Below are 21,720 nucleotides of genomic sequence, written 5' to 3' on the forward strand. Positions count from 1 at the left end.
AATATGCGCCACGCTGTGAAGCCACACCAATTAAGAACGACAAACACATTTCGGGAGAACATCCTCACAGTAACACAACTGTGGAGAGGCGGAGCCAATGGGCCGACGGCGGGGCAGGGCAGGGCACGCTGCCCTGCCCAAGATGGCGGCAAGAGGGCGGAGGATGCGGCGGAGCAGAGAGGCGGGGCTTTCCGCGAGCGACGCCGCCACAATTTAACTGTGTGCAGGTGTGTGTGCCACGCACCTGAGTCAAATTGTGGCGGCGTCGCTCGCGGAAAGCCCCGCCTCTCTGCTCCGCCGCATCCTCCGCCCTCTTGCCGCCATCTTGGGCAGGGCAGCGTGCCCTGCCCTGCCCCGCCGTCGGCCCGTTGGCTCCGCCTCTCCACAACAACATAAATGCAACACAACAAATACCCATAATCCTTTGTATTCATGACAATTCAAGACGGCGCTCACTTTCTCATGTATTTTACTGAAAAATATCCCACCCTCTAAGACATACACTATGTACAGACGTAACATCTGCACGCGCATTGGGTGTTGTTAGCTAATAATAACGATTTGGATGGTAAACGTTAGCTGTCATTGGATGTGTATTTTATCATAACAACAACATGACTGCATAATGTTTGACACTTCTCTTGGATTGCTGTTGTATGTGTGCACGGCCTCCCTGCACGCACGTGTTGACAAGACAAACAACATTTTAAGTGTTGTTTATATAAACTTAGAAATGGTGCAAAATATAGAGAGTTTTAAAACAAATGTGTTGTGTTGTGTGGTAACATAAGGTAGCCAAGTGTTCTTGTTTAATGTTTTGCTTTGGAAAATGTCACTGTGGCAAAAGTTGCAGACAGTAGGATTCTGTTTCGTAGTCGTCTGTCATTGCACCAGTCGCCTCCTTCTTGCCTCCAGGACCGCAGTTGTAAACGCCAAAACAGTGAGCGCTAACAGCCTGAGTTTCAAAACTTACATTTTGAGCGCTAAATGATTAGATTTTGCATCTCCTCAACGGCATCAGAACAACGCCAAAATGATTGCGCGTAGAAACACAGTCTGCTTGTGTGAAATGAGTCAGCGTGTGCGGGCTCAATTTGCACGCGAGCGGCGTCATTGTGCTTCTCGCGTTGTCTTTCTCAACGCGTGCAACGGTCCATCCTTTTGGCACTTAGTGGCCAATAAAATAAGTCCGTGCAAAATGGGTTTTGTTACGTGCTGGAATTTTGGCCATACTCCAACTCCAACGATTTTGGGTGTTACGAAAATCAGCATAAGTTTTGCATATGGACGCAAATATGCTGACTTGATTTTTCTTGCTATTTTGTTCTTTTAAGAAAGAGAATCCTCTGCGTACAAGCTTTGTAGATCAGCTTTGTGTCTGTGATCAAGTTTGCACCTGTTTTAATACTTGCAAACCTTTAGTGCAGTGGTTCTCAACCTTGTTTCAGTGATTACCCCCTGTGAACATTTATTTAATTCAAGTACCCCCTAATCAGAGCAAAACATTTTTGGTTGAAAAAAGAGATAAAGAAGTAAAATACAGCACTATGTCATCAGTTTCTGATTTATTAAATTGTATAACAGTGCAAAATATTGCTAATTTGTAGTGGTCTTTCTTGAACTGTTTGGAAAAAATATATAAAAATGACTAAAAACTTGTTGAAAAATGAACAAGTGATTCAATTATAAATAAATATTTCTACACACAGAAGTAATCATCAACTTAAAGTGCCCTCTTTGGGGATTGTAATAGAGATCCATCTGGATTCATGAACTTAATTCAAAACAATTCTCCCCCCCCAAAAAAATCAATAACACCAATATTTATGGAACATGTCCACAAAAAAATCTAGTTGTAAACACTGAACCCTAACCCTAACCCTTGTTGTATTTTTTTTTCACAGTTTATGAACTTACATTCCTATTTTGTTGAAATATTGTTCAATAAATATATTTATAAAGGATTTTTTAATTGTTGCTATTTTTGGAATATTTATATTTTTTAAATCTCACATATGCCTTAGCATACCTTCAAGTACCCCCAGGGGTACGCGTATCCCCATTTGAGAACCACTGCTTTAGTGCATCAGGCCCTAAGTGTTGTTCATGTTTTCAAGTAATCTATCTGTTTTGTTAGTTTTCTCATCCACTCTCCACCAATCAGTCCCGTGCTCGCTATCTTTAATGGCCTTCATCGTCATTTTCTCATTATAATCAGTGACTAATTGGACTCTCCGAGCGAATGAGGGATTGGGAGAGGTAATTAGAGGCCTAATAAGTCCAAGTCCTGACACGCTGAGGACGGATGCAGGGACTGGTGGAGAAGAGGAAGAAAGAGAAATGGTGTCTCCCTGGAAAGTTATTTGCATTGATACATCACTTGCTAATATTATTCTTAGAGAGATGATTGAGGAAAAAATTATGATAATAATAAGAAAGATAATTCATGCCTGCCAAGTAGGAATCAAGCTATCTAAGTGTGTTCACACTGAGAAGTAAAGCAACATGCAGTGAACTGTCATTACTGCACTCCATCACACTGAAAATGTCCAAATGGAGATTGCACACTGCTGGGCTTTGTCTGAATTTGGGCATGCCTGTACTCATATTTGGAGTTTATTTAGAGGGTTTTCAGGGTGAATGCACTGTTGAACCCTGAAAAGTATGAGATAATGTAGTCAGTAGGCCCAGTGACCCCCACACCTTAACCACAAGCTATCATTTAGGTCTCCCTGTGATGAAAATTGAATGTGAACATATTGTCAACAGTATTTATTTCCTTTTTCCTCAAACACCCTGCACATTTAAAACACAAAGGGGTATGCAGTAGATGATTGATTTAAGTGTTGCAATGTTTTTTTATTTCACACTGCTTTTCTTCAAATGAACATAGTTACTTATGTTCTTTCATCTTTTCACTGCTTTTTGCATATTCTCATAATGTGTGCGTCTGACATTCAATCAATCAATGTTTATTTATATAGCCCTAAATCACTAGTGTCTCAAAGGGCTGCACAAACCACAACACAAACCACAACGACATCTTCGGTAGAGCCCACATACTGTAAGGGCAAGGAAAACTCACACTCCGTGGGACATCGGTGACAATGATGACTATGAGAAACCTTGGAAACGCAACCCTCCCCCCAAGGGACCAAAAGCAATGGATGTCAAGTGGGTCTAACATGATCCTGTGAAAGTTCAATCCATAGTGGATCCAACACAACCGTGAGAGTCCAGTCCAAAGTTGATCCAACACAGTAGTGAGAGTCCCGTCCAAAGTGGAGCCAGCAGGAAACCATTCCAAGCGGAGGCGGATCAGCAGCGCAGAGATGTCCCCAGTCGATACACAGGCGAGCGGTCTATCCTGGGTCCCGACTCTGCACGAGCGGTCCATCCTAGGTCCCGACTCTGGACAGCCAGTACTTCATCCATGGCCACCGGACCTGACCCCCTCCACAAAGGGAGAATGGGACAGAGGAGAAAAAGAAAAGAAACGGCAGAGCAAATGGTCTAAAAAGGGGGTCTATTTAAAGGCTAGAGTATACAAATGAGTTTTAAGGTGAAACTTAAATGCTTCTACTGAGGTGGCATTTTAAACTGTTACCGGGAGGGCATTCCAGAGTACTGGAGCCTGAACGGAAAACGCTCTATAGCCCGCAGACTGTTTTTGGGCTTTGGGAATCACTAAGAAGCCGGAGTCCTTTGAATGCAGATTTCTTGCCGGGACATATGGTACAATACAATCGGCAAGATAGGCTGGAGCTAGACCATGTACCATTTTATACGTAAGTAGAAAACCTTAAAGTCACATCTTAAGTGCACAGGAAGCCAGTGCAGGTGAGCCAGTACAGGCATAATATGATCAAACTTTCTTGTTCTTGTCAAAAGTCTAGCAGACGCATTTTGTACCAATTGTAATCTTTTAATGCTAGACATGGGGAGACCTGAAAATAATATGTTACAGTAATCGAGGCGAGACGTAACAAACGCATGGATAATGATCTCAGCGTCTTTAGTGGACAAAATGGAGCGAATTTTAGCAATATTACGGAGATGAAAGAAGGCCGTTTTAGTAACGCTTTTAATGTGTGGCTCAAAGGAGAGCGTTGGGTGGAAGATAATACCCAGATTCTTTACAGAGTCGCCTTGTTTAATTGTTTGGTTGTCAAATGTTAAAGTTGTATTATTAAATAGAGGTCGGTGTCTAGCAGGACCGATAATCAGCATTTCCGTTTTTTTGGCGTTGAGTTGCAAAAAGTTAGCCGACATCCATTGTTTAATTTCATTAAGACACGCCTCCAGCTGACTACAGTCCGGTGTGTTGGTCAGCATTAGGGGCATGTAGAGCTGGGTGTCATCAGCATAACAGTGAAAGCTAACACCGTATTTGCGTATGATGTCACCTAGATGTAGATGCTGAAGAGTGCAGGGCCAACGACTGAACCCTGGGGAACTCCACACGTTTCTTTAACATAGTCCGAGGTTACATTGTTATGGGAGACACACTGCATCTTGTCAGTAAGATAAGAGTTAAACCAAGACAGGGCTAAGTCTGACATACCAATTTATGTTTGTTTTGATACGTTCTAATAAAATATTATGATCGACGGTATCGAAAGCAACGCTAAGATCGAGGAGCAGCAACATAGATGACGCATCAGAATCCATCGTTAGCAATAGATCATTAGTCATTTTTGCGAGGGCTGTCTCAGTACATCAGGAAATCTCCTGATGATTGAGGGAACCCCTCATGAAACAGTTCTGTAGAGATGAAATAGTCTTGTGATTTTTTTCCCACACATACCCATATATATATATATATTCCTCATGCACTAATTGACTAAAAGAGTGTGCCGCGTGTGCTCGCTTGTCCGACACTGCGTGATGATGTCATGTTATCGATGGGAAAATGCATTTTTAGACAATATGATTTGCCTGAGCGGACCCCGAGGGTATCAAGCAGCAGAAAATAGATTAGAAAGGACAAATTAAAAAAAAAACTTGAGACTTTTTGCGGGCCTGATTTTGGACGCTGGAACGCCATAGAGTCGTGGGACACCCAAAGATTCGCAGCCCTAGTGTTTACAGTGGTCCAAGTTCCTCTAAACAACAGGAGCACTCCAGTGTTTTTTGGAATTTTCTGCAAAGATGTTCCAAGTTTTGAACTAAACTCGGGGGCTGGCAGGGTATCATTCCTAAGCCGGACTTGGCCCCCTGGCTGCAAGTTAAATCGCCCTGTCTTAGGGCATGGAATCCATCGCAAAGAAACTGTTGGACGAGGCATGCTCAAAGACTTGGAACATGGACCGGTGAAGGTGAAATGTCTTGTAAGACAACCTGAACAGTCCAGTTGTGATGCATTCAATGCCCTTAGAATACAAGGACCTGGATGTATGGGAATATTCACAGGGTCAGGATAGGATAGGATAGGTCTTTATTGTCATTGCACAACTTAGCACTACACCTTAAAAATAAGTACACATTGTACACTTATTAAAGTGCACTGAGGGAGTTATTCTATTTGAGACACAGCCCAGGTTTAATGGTGCCATGCTTGGAGGGGTGATGGACAGACTGCAAGCTGGATGTCTTGGCTTGGTGCTTCAGTAGAAGGCAGCAAAGTGAACTTGACTCCAATAATTTCCTTGTTTGCTCTGCTGCTTCCAACCTTTATCGAACTTTGCCACAAAAAAGACAAAAAATGAGTGTGAAGGATGAAACTGCTATGCAATCAAGCGTAATTAATCTTCAAAATTTCATGCTTCAGACATTTCTCCTAATGTTGTTTTCTTGCCTTTTTAAAAACCTTCATGTTGATTTCAATTCTAAATCTCTACATTGTGTTTTCTTCTATATAAAGTTGTTGTTTTTTTTCAAAATGTGAATGCGAAAAACTCCTTTTATAGTTTGCCTTGCGTCTTTTCATGTCGCTTCATGAATTATTCATCAAGGCCTTTCCACGTCTTTGATGGCAGTCAGAATGTCAGCCTCGCGCTATACCTTTCAATATTTCACACAAGTTTTTTTGACTACACACGTTACTTTTACTCCCGCTCTTATTTTTAACACTTCTTCAACCCTGAGTTCTACTTTAAGTATGGATGCTGCTTCTCAGTAGCATCTAAAGATGAGCAGAACCTTCTTTTCTCACTAGAAATTCTGTCAGGACTATTCTTTGTCCAGTTCTGTTTGCTAACTCTTTAGGAAGAGACAATTGTTTTACAAGGATAATTAGTGTGGAGGAATGATTATTACAGGCCTACTGAAACTCACTACTACCGACCACGCAGTCTGATAGTTTATATATCAATGATGAAATCTTAACATTGCAACACATGCCAATACGGCCGGTTTAGTTTACTAAATTGCAATCTTTAATTTTCTGCGAAGTGTCCTGTTGAAAACGTCGCGGAATGATGAGGCTTATGTTGACGCGTGTTTGTGACGTTATGGGTTGGAGTGGACATTTTATCCCAGCGCCACTTACGGCTAAAAGTCGTCTGCTTTAAGCGTATAATTACACAGTATTTTGGACATCTGTGTTGCTGAATCTTTTGAAGAAGAATGGTTTTGGTGGAAAGCGGTGGATTGCAGCTGCCTTTAGCAACCAAAACACAGCCGGTGTTTCTTTGTTTGTTGTGAAGTTTTAATATGGAACAGAGGGTTCAAGCGAACATATTTCTCTACCACATGTCAACCGGCAGGTTTCGGTTAGAAAATTGAGGTAATAGGTCGGCTCTTACCTGAGACAAGAGCGGAGCTTGCGTCCTCCTGCAGCTGTCAAAGAGGCAGCTGCGAGTTTCTTGACTCCTCCATGGCTTCCATCAGAGACACTGGCGGTCACCATACCCGACCGACTTTCAGGTACCATATAATCTCACTAAAACACTAGTAACACAATAAGCAGATAAGGGATTTTCTAGAATTATCCTAGTAAATGTGTCTAATAACATCTGAATCTGAATGCCGTTGCCTTTTTTTTTTTTCTAGTGCTTCACTCTTAACTTTCCTCATCCACGAATCTTTCATCCTCACTCAAATTAATGGGGAAATCGTCACTTTCTCCGTCCGAATCGCTCTTGCTGCTGGTGGCTATGATTATAAACAATGTGAGGATGTGAGGAGCCCTACAACCCGTGACGTCACGCGCACATCATCTGCTACTTCCGGTACAGGCAAGGCTTTTTTATTAGCGACCAAAAGTTGCGAACTTCATCGTCGATGTTCTCTACTAAATCTTTTCAGCAAAAATATGGCAATATCGCGAAATGATCAAGTATGACACATAGAATGGACCTGCTATACCCGTTTGAATAAGAAAATCTCATTTCAGTAGGCCTTTAAAGTACACTCAGTGATCACTGGTACATTTACAAACAGCTAAAATCATGTGGTTATCAAAACAACAACCTGGGTGCACGGTTACAAAAGAAAATACCTCCAATTAAAAACAAATATAATAATCACTAATTAGCAGTACAAGGAGTGGTAGCATCCCGCAGCTTTATCTTTTAAAATGTTTAAAATGTTGCTCACTGAGTAATTTGCACCTTACCACTTTTAATAGCGGTAAAGGCCATTAGGATATGTTATATACATATATATAAATAAATAAATAGATAAATAAATAAATAAAAAAATATATATATACATATATATATATATATATATATGTGTGTGTGTGTGTATATATACAGTATATATACATACATATATATATATTTATATATATATGCGTGTGTGTATATATACAGTATATATATACATATTTGTGTGTGTATATACAGTATATATATACATATATGTGTCTGGTATATATATACACACATATGTATATGTATGTATATATATGTATATATATATATATATATATATATATATATATATATATATATATATATATAGGCGTGTTTTATGCCACTCCTTCTTTATCTCATTTAGACAACCAAACGTTTAATGCTGTGCGTGAATGCTAAAGGTGAGCTTTGTTGATGTTATTGACTTGTGTTGACAAGCTTTTTTGACTTTTTGACTTGTGTAAAGTGCTAAACAGGCATATTTGGTCAGTGCATGACTGCAATCTAATCGATGCTAACATGCTATTTAAGCTTGCATCATTATTCCTTTTTTTGTAGGTGAATTGAGCTCATTTAATTTCCTTTGCTTATGCCCTCTGTGTATTAAATTTTGATTTGCATGTCCCATATCTCTGCCTCACAGTACGAAGGTCCTGCAGTCCTGGGTTCAATCCCAGGCTCGGGATCTTTCTATGTGGAGTTTGCATGTTCTCCCCGTGAATGCGTGGGTTCCCTCCGGGTACTCCGGCTTCCTCCCACCTCCAAAGACATGCACCTGGGGATAGGTTGATTGGCAACACTAAATTAGCCCTAGTGTGTGAATGTGAGTGTGAATGTTGTCTGTCTATCTGTGTTGGCCCTGCGATGAGGTGGCAACCTGTACAGGGTGTACCCCGCCTTCCGCCCGATTGTAGCTGAGATAGGCGCCAGCGCCCCCCGCGACCCCAAAAGGGAATAAACGGTAGAAAATACATGGATGGATGACACAATATCAGTATGTATTATTGACTGCATTTCTGACAGTTGTTTGTGTGCCATGTTGTTCCAGACCACAGCAAACGTTCCCCAGCTTGCAAAGAAAGTAATAACTTCATTAGAAGAAAACAGCCGGCTGTTTCCTTTTACATGGACACACACATCTATACCTTTGGTCATTCTAAGCCCGTAATTTCCAGGAGTTATCTCACCTTCTGAGAAGCCTCCGTTTTGCTAATGTTTTCCAATGTTGCAAAAATGTGTAGAATAGATATTAAATTTCAACATTTCTGTCAACAAAAATGTGCATCAACTTGCTACACAGGTTTCTTTCCATGTTGTCATAGCGTGTCCTCACAGTGTTTTATGCATGTATTTGTTCTGTGGCCCTTTCCCCATTTATTGCGTTCACATCAAATGATTAAAGGCGGTGGTCGTTACAGGCAGTCATCCCGGGTCGGCCTGCCGCCTCTCCTCTGATTTCTTGTTCTCCCTTTTGGCGACAAGCTGCCGATCGATCGCGTTCGAGCTCATGTTTACAGCTCGACAATGCATTTAATATCCTTTACAGAGAAAGCAAGCGATTTATAGCCCGAGCTCCACTTTTATCCGCTCCCGACCGTACACTGACGAGCTGAAGTGAGGCGTGGTGCTTTGTGGAAACATGGCTTCACAGAACCATTCAGGCATGGTCTATTTCCTCACAGAGAAAGGGTGAGGTAATAGATAGATTGCTGTAAAAGATGTCTCGACAAGTGCTCTCGCTTTGTGTCCCACAAATTGCTCGCTGCTCGGCCCCATTGTTCCTGTACGGAGCACCAGAAGACGACACCTTTGTTAACTTTGCTTTGTCCTTGAACTTGAGAACAGGCTGGAGACTTCATTTGTCAGGCTTGTGTAATGCGGCCATTTATTTAGGAGAACATACAGTTTAATTGTGAAGGTCAAGGAGAACCGTAGTAAAAACCACCTCGCTCAGACTTGAATGAAAAACTGTACAAGGTAATGTACTTTAATAACAGTATAGCAGCATTGTTTCTCATCTTGTTTGGTATTCGTATACGCTTGTTTTAACTCAATGGTTTGTTTTTTTCATAAATGATCATAAAATCACTGGACTCGCATGTCTGACTAATTTCTAAGAAATTGTTGCATTATTTTGTCAGCTTTTAATGTCTTCCAATTTGGTTTGGACAGAAACACAAAATCCATTGAAAATGTGCTGGAATGGCTAATGTCTTTTTATGCACACATGAATTGTTTAATGCAGTGGTTCAAGAACTCTTTTCACTAAGTGAAACTTGGCCTTCCAAGTACCACCATAAGGACCAACATTAAAATACAGTTGCTTAGAAGGTCTAAGTCAGGGTTATCCAAACTACAGCCCACGGGTCAAGACATAAAAGACAGTCTTCTCACTGAACTAACAACACATAATATATATATATATATATATATATATTAGGGGTGTGGGAGAAAATCGATTCGAATACGAATCGCGATTCTCCCGTTGTGCGATTCAGAATCGATTCTCATTTTTTTAGAAATCAATATTTTTTTATTCAATCCAACAAACCAATACACAGCAATACCATAACAATGCAATCCAATTCCAAAACCAAACATGACCCAGCAAAACTCAGAACTGTAATAAACAGAACAATTGAGAGGAGACACAAACAAGACACAGAACAAACCTAAAGTAGTAAAACAAAAATGAATATTATCAACAACAGTATCAATATTAGTTATAATTTCAGCATAGCAGTAATTAAAAATCCCTCATTGACATTATCATTAGACATTTATAAATATAATAAAAAAGAACAATAGTGTCACAGTGGCTTACACTTGCATCGCATCTCATAAGCTTGACAACACACTGTGTCCAATGTTTTCACAAAGATAAAATAATTAATATTTTTGGTTCGTTTAATAGTTAAAACACATTTACCTTATTGCAATCAGTTGATAAAACATTTTCCTTTACAATTATAAAAGCTTTTTTTTTTTTTAATCTACTACTCTGCTAGCATGTCACCGGACTGGGGTAGATCCTGCTGAAATCCTATGTATTGAATGAATACAGAATCACGTTGAATCGGAAAAAATATATTTTTTGAATCGAGAATCACGTTGAATCGAAAAAATCGATATATAATCGAATCGCGACCCCAAGAATCGATATTCAATCGAATCGTGGGAAACCCAGAGATTCAATTCAAAATCGATTTTTTTTTTCAATTCAACACGATTCTCGATTCAAAAGGATTCTCTTTTCATTCAGCAGGATCTACCCCAGTCTGCTGACATGCTAGCAGAGTAGTAGATTTTTGTAAAAATCTTTTATAATTGTAAAGGACAATGTTTTATGAATGAATTAATAAAGTACTATCTATCTATCTATCTATCTATCTATCTATCTATCTATCTATCCATCTATCTATCTATCTATCTATCTATCTATCTATCTATCTATCCATCCGTCTATCCATCTAAGAGTCAGCGAAAGTGACGATACATACATGCTAGCTCGGACTGATACAATGTGAGAATGCTTGCAGCAGTTGCATTACCATTGCATGTTTAACACACGCATCAGCATGCTCTGTTGGGAGCTGGCCTGCTTTCTCATGTATACATTATGACACGCATAGCTTCAGAAGGCATGAAAACAATATAGAGAGCACATTGATGTAACACAGACACGCGCACTCGCAGGGGAGGCAGCATATCGACAAAGCTTGAAAGGAACTCCATTAAGAGTTCACACGCTTACTGCCATATAATTGTACACTTTCACACTTTTCTCTTTGTGCTTTATTTTTGCCGTTCTTACATTCATAGAATCATTTTATATTTTGCAGGTCACAATACGATGTCATTTTTGCCATAGCTTATTTTAGTTGAGTTTTATGAGGTTGTTTATTGTCAGTGCGCAAGAAAAAATGTCCACACAGCATGTTTGTGTTCAAAAGTGCGAACGTTTAAAAGGCAGAAGTTTATTTGCATCGTATTGGAGATGGATCATTTGATCGGTGTGCGTGTGCGTGTGCGTGTGTTTGTGTGTGTGTCCTTGTATGTCTTGCCTTCTTGAGACATCAACAAGGACAAGTACCTTCCATATGAGGACCGGTGAACAAGTTAGGACCAAAGTCATGGTCCCAATACGAAAAACCATTGCATCTAATAGAGAATGTCTCGTTTACACCCCTGTTGGTGAAATGTATCAAAATTAGGGTGGTCCCAAAAAGGAGGGATTTTTCAAATTGACCGAATGTCTGTTTTAAAAGTACTCCCCCTCTGGTCAACATATGAAATAAGAAGTGAGTGTAAGAAATTTGGTCAAAATTAATTAAAACAAATAAATAAATAAATATGTATATGCAGACATAATGTAATAACTTGAAGTAAATAATGAAGTTTAAAAAACAATTACAAACAAAAAATAAAAAATAGAAGAACTAAAAAGCAGTCTTTTTCTCACAACGCGTCGACTTTTTTCTTATAAAATTGGAAACAATTTGTCATATTCTTTCTGTTTCTGTAATTCTACAGTATTTTATTTTAAAATTATTACTTATTTATGTAAAATTATTACATTTTAATGCAAAATGGTGACATTTGTCATAAAAAATTCTGACTTTTATCACAGTATTGCCAATTTTGTTGTTGTTCTTGTAAAATACTGACATTTTTGGAGTAAAATGATGACTTGTGTAATAATTTTGCCAAGTAAAATTAAAATTATCATTATAATATTGACAACATTTTAAAGTCTTATAGGGCTGGACGATATATCGATATACTCGATATATCGATATACTCGATATATCGATATACTCGATATATAGCGGGTTTGTCTATGTGCGATATAGAAAATGACTATATCGTGATATTCGAGTAAACGTTCTCACGCAGTTGCTTTTAGCTGCTGGCATTACACTACATGCGTTTCCCACTCTTTGTTGTATCTCCTTCTCACAGAGAGCAAGCGCACCTTCTTACACACGTCACATGTGGGGCGGTATAGCTCGGTTGGTAGAGTGGCCGTGCCAGCAACTTGAGGGTTGCAGGTTTGATTCCCGCTTCAGCCATCCTAGTCACTGCCGTTGTGTCCTTGGGCTAGACACTTTACCCACGTGCTCCCAGTGCCACCCACACTGGTTTAAATGTAACTTATGTATTGGGTTTCACTATGTAAAGCGCTTTGAGTCACTAGAGAAAAGCGCTATATAAATATAATTCACTTCACTTCACATACTGTCACGTCATACGTCACATACGTATATGCCCTCGCGGAGTAGAGAGGTAGCAGCATGGGTAACATTAGCTTTGATTCTAGCGCAGCCGTGCGAGTGTTGATACTAGAGAAAGAAGGTGCGAATCTGGTAACAAATGAAGGAAGAATTAACCCCCAAGAAAAACAGCAGGGGGTCCATCGTCTGGCGGTGGTTCGGCTTCGAGTGGGAATAATTTAATTTGTCAAGTGTGGGCAAAAGCGTTGCTATCAAAAGTAGCATTACTGCTAACATGTAGCATCATTTGAAAAGTCACCTGCTATAGAATGAAGAGTGCTTTCTCCGCTTGTCAACATCTCCTTTCGGTGCCACATGCCCACACCATCAAAATGATGAGGCAAACATTTCCAGATCAACACCGTATGAAAAAAAAATAGTGAGTTTAAAAGTAGCATATATTAATGCAGCATGAAGAAGAATGTTTTAATGTAGACACATAGAATCATCATACTGCTGGGATTATATGTATTAGTGTTAATTCAAGGCTAAGGCAAAATATCAAGATATATATCGTGTATCACGATATAGCCTAAAAATATCGCAATATTAAAAAAAGGCTATATTGCCCAGCCCTATGTTGTTATAAAATTGCGACTTTTGTCGAATAAAATTACTACTGTTTTCATAAAATTGCCAACATTTTAAGCTTTTCTTGAAAAATTACGACTGTTATTGTGTAAAATTCCAACTGTTATTCTAATATTGCACAAATGTTCAATTTTTCTTGTGAAGTTTTGACTTACGTTACGACTTCTATTATAATACTGCCAAAATTCAAATTTTCTTTGGTGAAATTGGGACTTTTTCTTGTGACATTCAAACTGCAGCTGTTTTATATTTGCATAGTATGTATATATTATTAATTTTGTAAATACACTTCTTTATGTATATAGAAAGGGTGGTCCTAAAGAGGTAGGAATTTTTCGGAGGTCTCAAGAAGGTAACAAATACAAGAGTGTGTGTGTTTGTGTGTGTGTGTGTGTGTGTGTGTGTGTGTGTGTGTGTGTGTGTGTGTGTGTGTGTGTGTGTGTGTGTGTGTGTGTGTGTGTGTGTGTGTGTGTGTGTGTGTGTGTGTGCGTGCGTGCGTGCGTGCGTGCGTGCGTGCGTGCGTGCGTGCGTGCGTGCGTGTGTGTGTGTGCACTCCAACCCTTGGTGTCTTGGAGCCAGATGAAACAGTGGCTCCTCTATCTGGGCCTGACAGAACACCCACTATCATCCTGTCTCTCCTCGCCGCAGACATTTAAAAGAGCATTCATGCCACACTTTCATCTTGCACACGTTCCTCATCACTTTTGTCCAAACGTCTTGTAAGATTAGAGAGCGTGCGCTTGGGTGAAGAATGGCTGAAGTGGACCGCTGCTGTTATACGCTCGCTCTACATGATGTTATATATTTTATTGTAGAAATACCCCAGACAATTGCTGGGTGAACCTGCAGCATTTGCGTACCCTTGCACTGTTCAATGAAGGCTTTTTATTGTGTGAGTGCAAGGGTCATAATAACGTATAAGGGCCTCTTTTCAGTAGGAATGCTTACCAATACTGGTTACGTTCCTAATTGGTCTGTTTCATTAATAGTGGCTACTAATTTTGCGGCACTGACATCAACCAAAAATTAGGTAATAATCAACATACCGTATCTTTCAGGCTATAGACCGCACCCACCAAGTTTGAGAAGAAATAAATATTTTTACATGCCGCATCAGATTATAAACTGCAGATAAATACCGGTACAAAAGGTTTTTTAAATGTTTATTTAGAAACCTTAATTGTTTCCAAACCATGTCTGTAACACGGCAGTAAAATGGTTGATGAAACAAAACAGAAGTCATTATCATGTACCCACTAGCTGCTTTAGCTAGCTCTCCAAACAGCTGAACAGACTCAATAACTCCACCGTGGCGTTTTGGTGAATTTACGAAACGGGAACAATACAGAAAGAAATCAATTGTAAGTTAATGATAACAACATGGACACTTGTAAAACCTAACGATGCTAACTTCATTACATTATGATATCACTCACAAATATGCATGAAAACACTCCTACAGACATCACACATGGGACGGTTTAGTAAGTATGACTTGTTTTACTGATTTTGTATAACATACAAACATTGCTTGGAGTGATGAATGAAGAATCCTTTCGAGCAGAAACACTATGGACTGATAGTAAACCAAACATAACTTATAACTTGGGTTCAAGGCACGACTCATGAAGTACATGTTCAACCCGCAGCACCTGCAGTTAGGGAACTCGTCAAAAAGATGGTACCATAGTCAAAAAGATGGTACCATAGCACAAACAATAACACATAAAAAATCCAAAAGTTTGCCACACTGTTTATAAGCCGCAGGGTTCAAAGCGCGGGAAGTAGCGGCTTGTAGTCCGGAAAATACGGTAATACTTCCTTAATTACACTTGTGCAAGGTGGATTCACAAACATCGGAATTCTTAACATTATAACACAAACAGTCTTTACACACAAACTTATTATGACTCAAGCCTCTCGCATGGAGGATTAACTCGCAAAACACAGTTGAAACACAGTTGTTAGTCTAAAATCACCACCATCAAAATCAGCTTTATTATCAAAAGTTAAGTTAAAGTACCAATGATTGTCACACACATACTAGATGTGGCGAAATTATTCTCTGCATTTAACCCATCACCCTTGATCACCCCCTGGGAGGTGAGGGGAGCAGTGGGGAACAGTGGGCAGCAGCGGTGCCGCCCCCGGGAATCATTCATGGTGATTTAACCCCCAATTCCAACCCTTGATGCTGAGTGCCAAGCAGGGAGGTAATGGGTCCCATTTGTATAGTCTTTTGGTATGACTCGGCCTTGCATGGCAGCTCCTGCCGTCAGTGTGTGAATGTGTGTGTGAAATACTGTCAAAGCGCTTTGGGCTCCTTAAAAAGGGTTAGAAAAGCGCTAAACAAGTACAACCCATTTACCATTTACAGAAAGACCCCGAGCCCGGGATTGAACTCAGGACTACCCAGGACCTTTGTATTGTGAGGCAAATGCCCTAACCGCTATTCCAAGGTGCTGCCGCAATTCAAATTGCTTTGCAGAAAATTAAAATAAGGCAAAAACAAAAATTAAATTAAATTCAAACGACTACTGTAGACAAAATAGTTTCAGTTGTCATACGCACAATTAGATGCGTGTTTGCATGTTAGTATGCTAACGTTTAATTGCTAACATTTTTGCTAGCATTTTAACACATTTTGTTGGTATGAATCTATAAAGAATGTATTTTGTTGCCTAGCACCATCTTAAAAGTATACTGTTTGTTCCTCTCTTGGCAAGATGACAATGAATGCTAGTATTTCACTCATTATTTTTAGGTTCAAACCTAAAAATAATAGATTTTCATACCTGGCGCAACAATGCGAACTATTACTTTGCTAGCATGCTAGCATTACAATGTCAACTTTTTTAGCAATGTATTTAATATACACTTATGAGCCAAATATTGTTATCATGTTAGCATTTTAGCTAATTTTCTCGTCTCTTAAGGCAAATATATACATGGCATGATGTAAAGACACTGTAAAACTGCATTGACACTTACTTTGGTACTTTTGGTTAGCATGCTCACTATTAGCATACTGACTATCAGCATTAAAAAAAGGTTCAAGGTAAGGAAATATTCCACAAGGCAGCAAATCTGGAGGTTCACAACACGTATAGCAGGCCCATTCAAAATTCTAGTGGGAATTTTAGTTGTATCCATATTATTGAAGTATTCAAATAACTTTTGTGTTCAACTTGTCTGTCACATTTTACTCATTAATTTATGTAATGCTCTGTGCACAAACTTAGTAGATCAACTTTGAGTGCGCTGTCAAATTTGCACGTATTTTATTACACGCAAACCTTAAATAGAAGAGGCCGATGTGGTGTCATGATTACAAATTATAAAAAAGAGTTTTAAAATGTATGTAATAATAGCAATAGCACATTCATTATAGAAACAAACACAGCCTCTCTCCCCAATTATCGTCTACTTTCAATTAACCCCATGTCCTTTGTTGAGTTTGAGTTTGAGTTTATTTGGAACATGCAAGCATACAACATGATACATCACAATTTCCAGTTTCTCGTTACAACATGTTCGAAAAGGAGTAGGAAGAAGCAGAGCTTATTTAATCATACCCCTTTTCTTTTATATAACAGTTGCTAAAAGTTTTGTTCACTTACTGTTCTCAATTTAGTCACAATATACTCCATAAGTAGTCAAAATAAAATTAAATAAATAAATAATACTTGGTGAAGTAAGTTACATTTAATTTGGTGAGATGAGTAAGATTATTTTAAAAATGAATGGATGGATGAAATAAATTCAGAATGTTTATCATGATTCTTCTTCTTTGTACTTTGTAAATACTTTAAAGGGGAACATTTTCACAATTCCAAAAGGGTTAAAAACAATAAAAATCAGTTCCCAGTGGCTTGTTGTATTTTTTGAAGTTTTTTTCAAAATTTTACCTGTCCCGGAATATCCCTAAATAATAATAATAATAATGGATTGGATTTATATCGCCCTTTTCTATTGTTAAATATTCAAAGCGCTCACAGAGAAGTGGGAACCCATCATTTATTCACACCTGGTGGTGGTAAGCTACATTTGTAGCCACAGCTGCCCTGGGGTAGACTGACGGAAGCGTGGCTGCCAGTTTGCGCCTACGGCCCCTCCGACCACCACCAATCATTCATTCATCATTCATTCACCGGTGTGAGCGGCACCGGGGGCAAGGGTGAAGTGTCCTGCCCAAGGACACAACGGCAGCGATTTGGATGTCAATAGGTGGGAAGCGAACCTGCAACCCTCAGGTTTCTGGCACGGCCGCTCTACCCACTACGCCATGCCGCACCTAAAGCTTTAAAGTGCCTTATTTTCGCTATCTTCGAAACCACTATCCATTTTCCTGTGACGTCATACAGTACTGCCAATGTAAACAAACAATGGGAATACCACAGCAAGATATAGTGACATTAACTCGGATTCAGACTCGGATTTCAGCGGTTTAAGCAATTCAACAGATTTCGCATGTATTGAAACGGATGGTTGGAGTATGAAAGTATTGAAGAAGAAACTGAAGCTATTGAGCAAATAGCTATTGACGCTATTCATAGCCATAGCATGGCCGAATAGCTGCGTTAGCATCGCCGGTAAAATGTGCGGACCAAACGATCAGGACTTTCGCATTTTGTGATAATGGAGCAACTTAAATCCGTTGATTGGTAAGTGTTGTTTCTGCATTAAATGTGGGAGGAAGGAAACGTAATATAGTTGCAAATGCATATGCAGGTTATTCATACATCTCTGTGCCATGTCTGCTTTAGCACCACCGGTAAATAGCATGTTAGCATTGATTAGGTGGCAGTCACGCCGCGACCAAATATGTCTGATTAACACATAAGTCAACATCAACAAAACTCACCTTTGTGATTTTGTTGACTTTATCATTGCAAATGCATCTGCAGGTTATCCATACATCTCTGTGCCATGTCTGTCATCGCCGGTAAATAGCATGTTAGCATCGTTTAGCGTAGCATGTTAGCATTGATTAGCATAGCATGTTAGCATCGATTAGCTGGCAGTCATGACGCAACCAAATATGTCTGATTAGCACATAAGTCAACAACAAAACTCACCTTTGTGATATCGTTGACTTTATCGTTGCAAATGCATCTGCAGGTTATCCATACATCTCTGTGCCATGTCTGTCATCGCCGGTAAATAGCATGTTAGCATCGTTTAGCGTAGCATGTTAGCATCGATTAGCATAGCATGTTAGCATCGATTAGCTGGCAGTCATGACGCAACCAAATATGTCTGATTAGCACATAAGTCAACAACAAAACTCACCTTTGTGATATCGTTGACTTTATCGTTGCAAATGCATCTGCAGGTTATCCATACATCTCTGTGCCATGTCTGTCATCGCCGGTCAAATGTGAAGACACTACAGCACATTCATTGGGGGTCTGGCGGCAGACACTTTCGCATCTTCGGTGCAACTTGAATCCCTCCCTGTTAGTGTTGTTACACCCTCCGACAACACACCGACGAGGCATGATGTCTCCAAGGTTCCAAAAAATAGTCGAAAAAAAGAAAAATAACAGAGCTGAGACCCGTGTGTGTAATGTGTAGAAAATGAAAATGGCGGCAGTATTACCTCGGTGACGTCACGTACTGGAAAGCAGTCGAAAAAACGGAAAATAACAGAGCTGATTTGACTCGATGCGTCTGATGTGTAGGGAAAAATGGCGTTGAGTACCGATGTGACGTCACGTTCTGACGTCGTCGCTCAGAGAGGCATAAACAGAAAGGCGTTTAATTCGCCTAAATTCACCCATTTAGGGTTCGGAAATCAGTTAAAAAAATATATGGTCTTTTTTCTGCACCATCAAGGTATATATTGACACTTACACAGGTCTGGTGATAATGTTCCCCTTTAAGTTTGAAGAGTTTCTTGAAGTGGATTATATTAGTACATTGTTTGATTGCTTTGCTTAATCCATTCGATAATTTAATTCCATATACAGATACACTGAAGGTCTTAAGTGTTGTACGTGTATACAAATGTTGTAAATTAAAATGTTCTCTAAGATTATATTTCTCTTCTTTTTTTTAGAAGAATTGTTGTATATTCTTGGATAGCAGGTTATTGTTTGCTCTGTTCATAATTTTAGCTGTTTGCAAATTCACTATGTTGTTGTATTTCAGTATTTTTGATTCAATAAATAAAGGGTTTGTATGTTCTCTATATCCATCATTATGTATTATTCTAACTGATCTTGTTTGTTACACCGTTAATGAATTAAGTGTACTTTTGTAGATATTTCCCCATATTTCTACATATTCTTGTGGTTAAAAAAACGTTCAGCTGTAATTCTTGCATTTATTTTAGTTTGATTGATTGATTGATTGATTGATTGATTGATTGATTGATTGATTGAAACTTTTATTAGCAAATTGCACAGTACAGCACATATTTCGTACAATTGACCACTAATTGGTAACACCCGAAATAAATCAAATCATGGTTAAGTATAGTGTATGTTTTATGTCGACTAACATGTTTTTTAATTCCATATTTAATTGGTGGGGACTATTAAAAGTTGGATTTAGTAAAATGGGAAAATGTAATCGACGGATCAGCTTTAAATAGATTGTGCTAACTTTAAATGAGTGCCAATAATCACTGCATGCCAGCACTTGGCCTTCACTCTATGGATTTAATGGATGACCTTTCCTGTTGTTATTAAAGTCCAAATGAGGAGTCCCATTAGCAACCCAAAGACTTCCATTAATGGAGGTTTAACTGGAAAATATTCCTTCTTTAGGGGAACAATCGAAAATATACAACCATAATCATCAAGCCAAATGTCACAGAGTTTATTTACATGGGGAAACTTTCCCAAACAAAGCAGTGATTATCTGTCCACGCTGATCTCCTTTTGCATTTGTCTCCTCGTTGCAGGTTTTCTCAGCACCGGCGACCAGTCGGCCAAAGGCAATTATGGCCTCCTGGACCAGATTCAGGCGCTGCGCTGGCTCAACGAGAACATCGGCCATTTCGGGGGAGACCCGGAGAGGATCACCATCTTTGGGTCGGGTGCCGGGGCGTCCTGCGTCAACCTCCTCATCCTGTCCCACCACTCAGAGGGTAAATGCTGCGAAACAAACTGTGTAAATGCAAATATTAGTCATTGTTAGTCCTACTCCTTTGTCAGTTATGTATATCTCGTGCAGTTCTCTCAAGAAATAACAATAATTTACAAGGTTTATTTTTATCGGGGCTTCACGGTGGTAGAGGGGTTAGTGCGTCTGCCTCACAATATGAAGGTCCTGAGTAGTCAGGCTTCAATCCCGGGCTCGGGATCTTTCTGTGTGGAGTTTGCATGTTCTCCCCGTGAATGCGTGGGTTCCCTCCGGGTACTCCGGCTTCTTCCCACTTCCAAAGACATGCACCTGGAGATAGGTTGATTGGCAACACTAAATTGGCCCTAGTGTGTGAATGTGAGTGTGAATGTTGTCTGTCTATCTGTGTTGGCCCTGCGATGAGGTGGCGACTTGTCCAGGGTGTACCCCGCCTTCCGCCTAACTGTAGCTGAGATAGGCACTAGCGCCCCCCGCGAACCCAAAGGGAATAAGCGGTAGAAAATCGATGATTGGATGGAAGGTTTATTATTATGAAAGTAAAACAGTTTGAACAGGCTGAATGATAGGGGTGTCCGGATACAATAATGATGTAAGATATCGGTCCCACATCAGCAAAAAAAAAAGATATCTAAAATCTTCGATATAAGCTCCAATAAAAGCAGTCATGCAGCGTGTTTACTTATGCAAAGCTGTACAGACAGTTAAGGTAAAAGTTGAAGTACCACTGATAGTCACACATACTGTGTGGTGATATCGTCCTCTAAATTTGACCCATCCCCTTGTTCCACCTCCTGGGAGATGAGGGGAGCAGTGAGCAGCAGCAGTGGCCACGCTCAATTCGGACTCTTGATGCTGATTGCCAATCAGGGAGGCAATGAGTCCCATTTTTATAGCCTTTGGTATGACTCGGCCAGGGTTTGAACTCACAACCTACCGATCTCGGGGTCCAGGGCGGACACTCTAACCCAGGGGTAAGGAACCTGTGGCTCTAGAGCCAGATGCGGCTCTTTTGATGACTGCATCTGGCTCTCAGATAAATCTTAGCTGACATTGCTTAACACGATAAGTAATTAATAATTCCGCTGGTAATCACAGTGTTAAAAATAACCTTCAAATTATAAAACATTCTCATGCATTTTAATCCAACAATCCGTTTTCTATCGCACCTGTTCAAGAGGTCGCAT

General features: G+C 39.7%; 1 protein-coding gene across 2 annotated transcripts in view; it reads left to right on the forward strand.

The window, feature by feature from the left end:
• Window positions 1-21,720, forward strand: part of LOC133560351 (neuroligin-2-like) — a 304,784-nt gene that overhangs the window by 243,654 nt on the left and 39,410 nt on the right. For both annotated transcript variants that reach the window (XM_061912802.1, XM_061912801.1), the window contains one exon: window positions 20,355-20,540. In XM_061912802.1, the coding sequence (XP_061768786.1) occupies window positions 20,355-20,540 (186 nt within the window). The remainder of the gene's footprint in view (window positions 1-20,354; window positions 20,541-21,720) is intronic.

The sequence above is a fragment of the Nerophis ophidion genome, linkage group LG10 (assembly GCF_033978795.1).
Source record: "Nerophis ophidion isolate RoL-2023_Sa linkage group LG10, RoL_Noph_v1.0, whole genome shotgun sequence".
Classification (NCBI taxonomy): domain Eukaryota; kingdom Metazoa; phylum Chordata; class Actinopteri; order Syngnathiformes; family Syngnathidae; genus Nerophis; species Nerophis ophidion.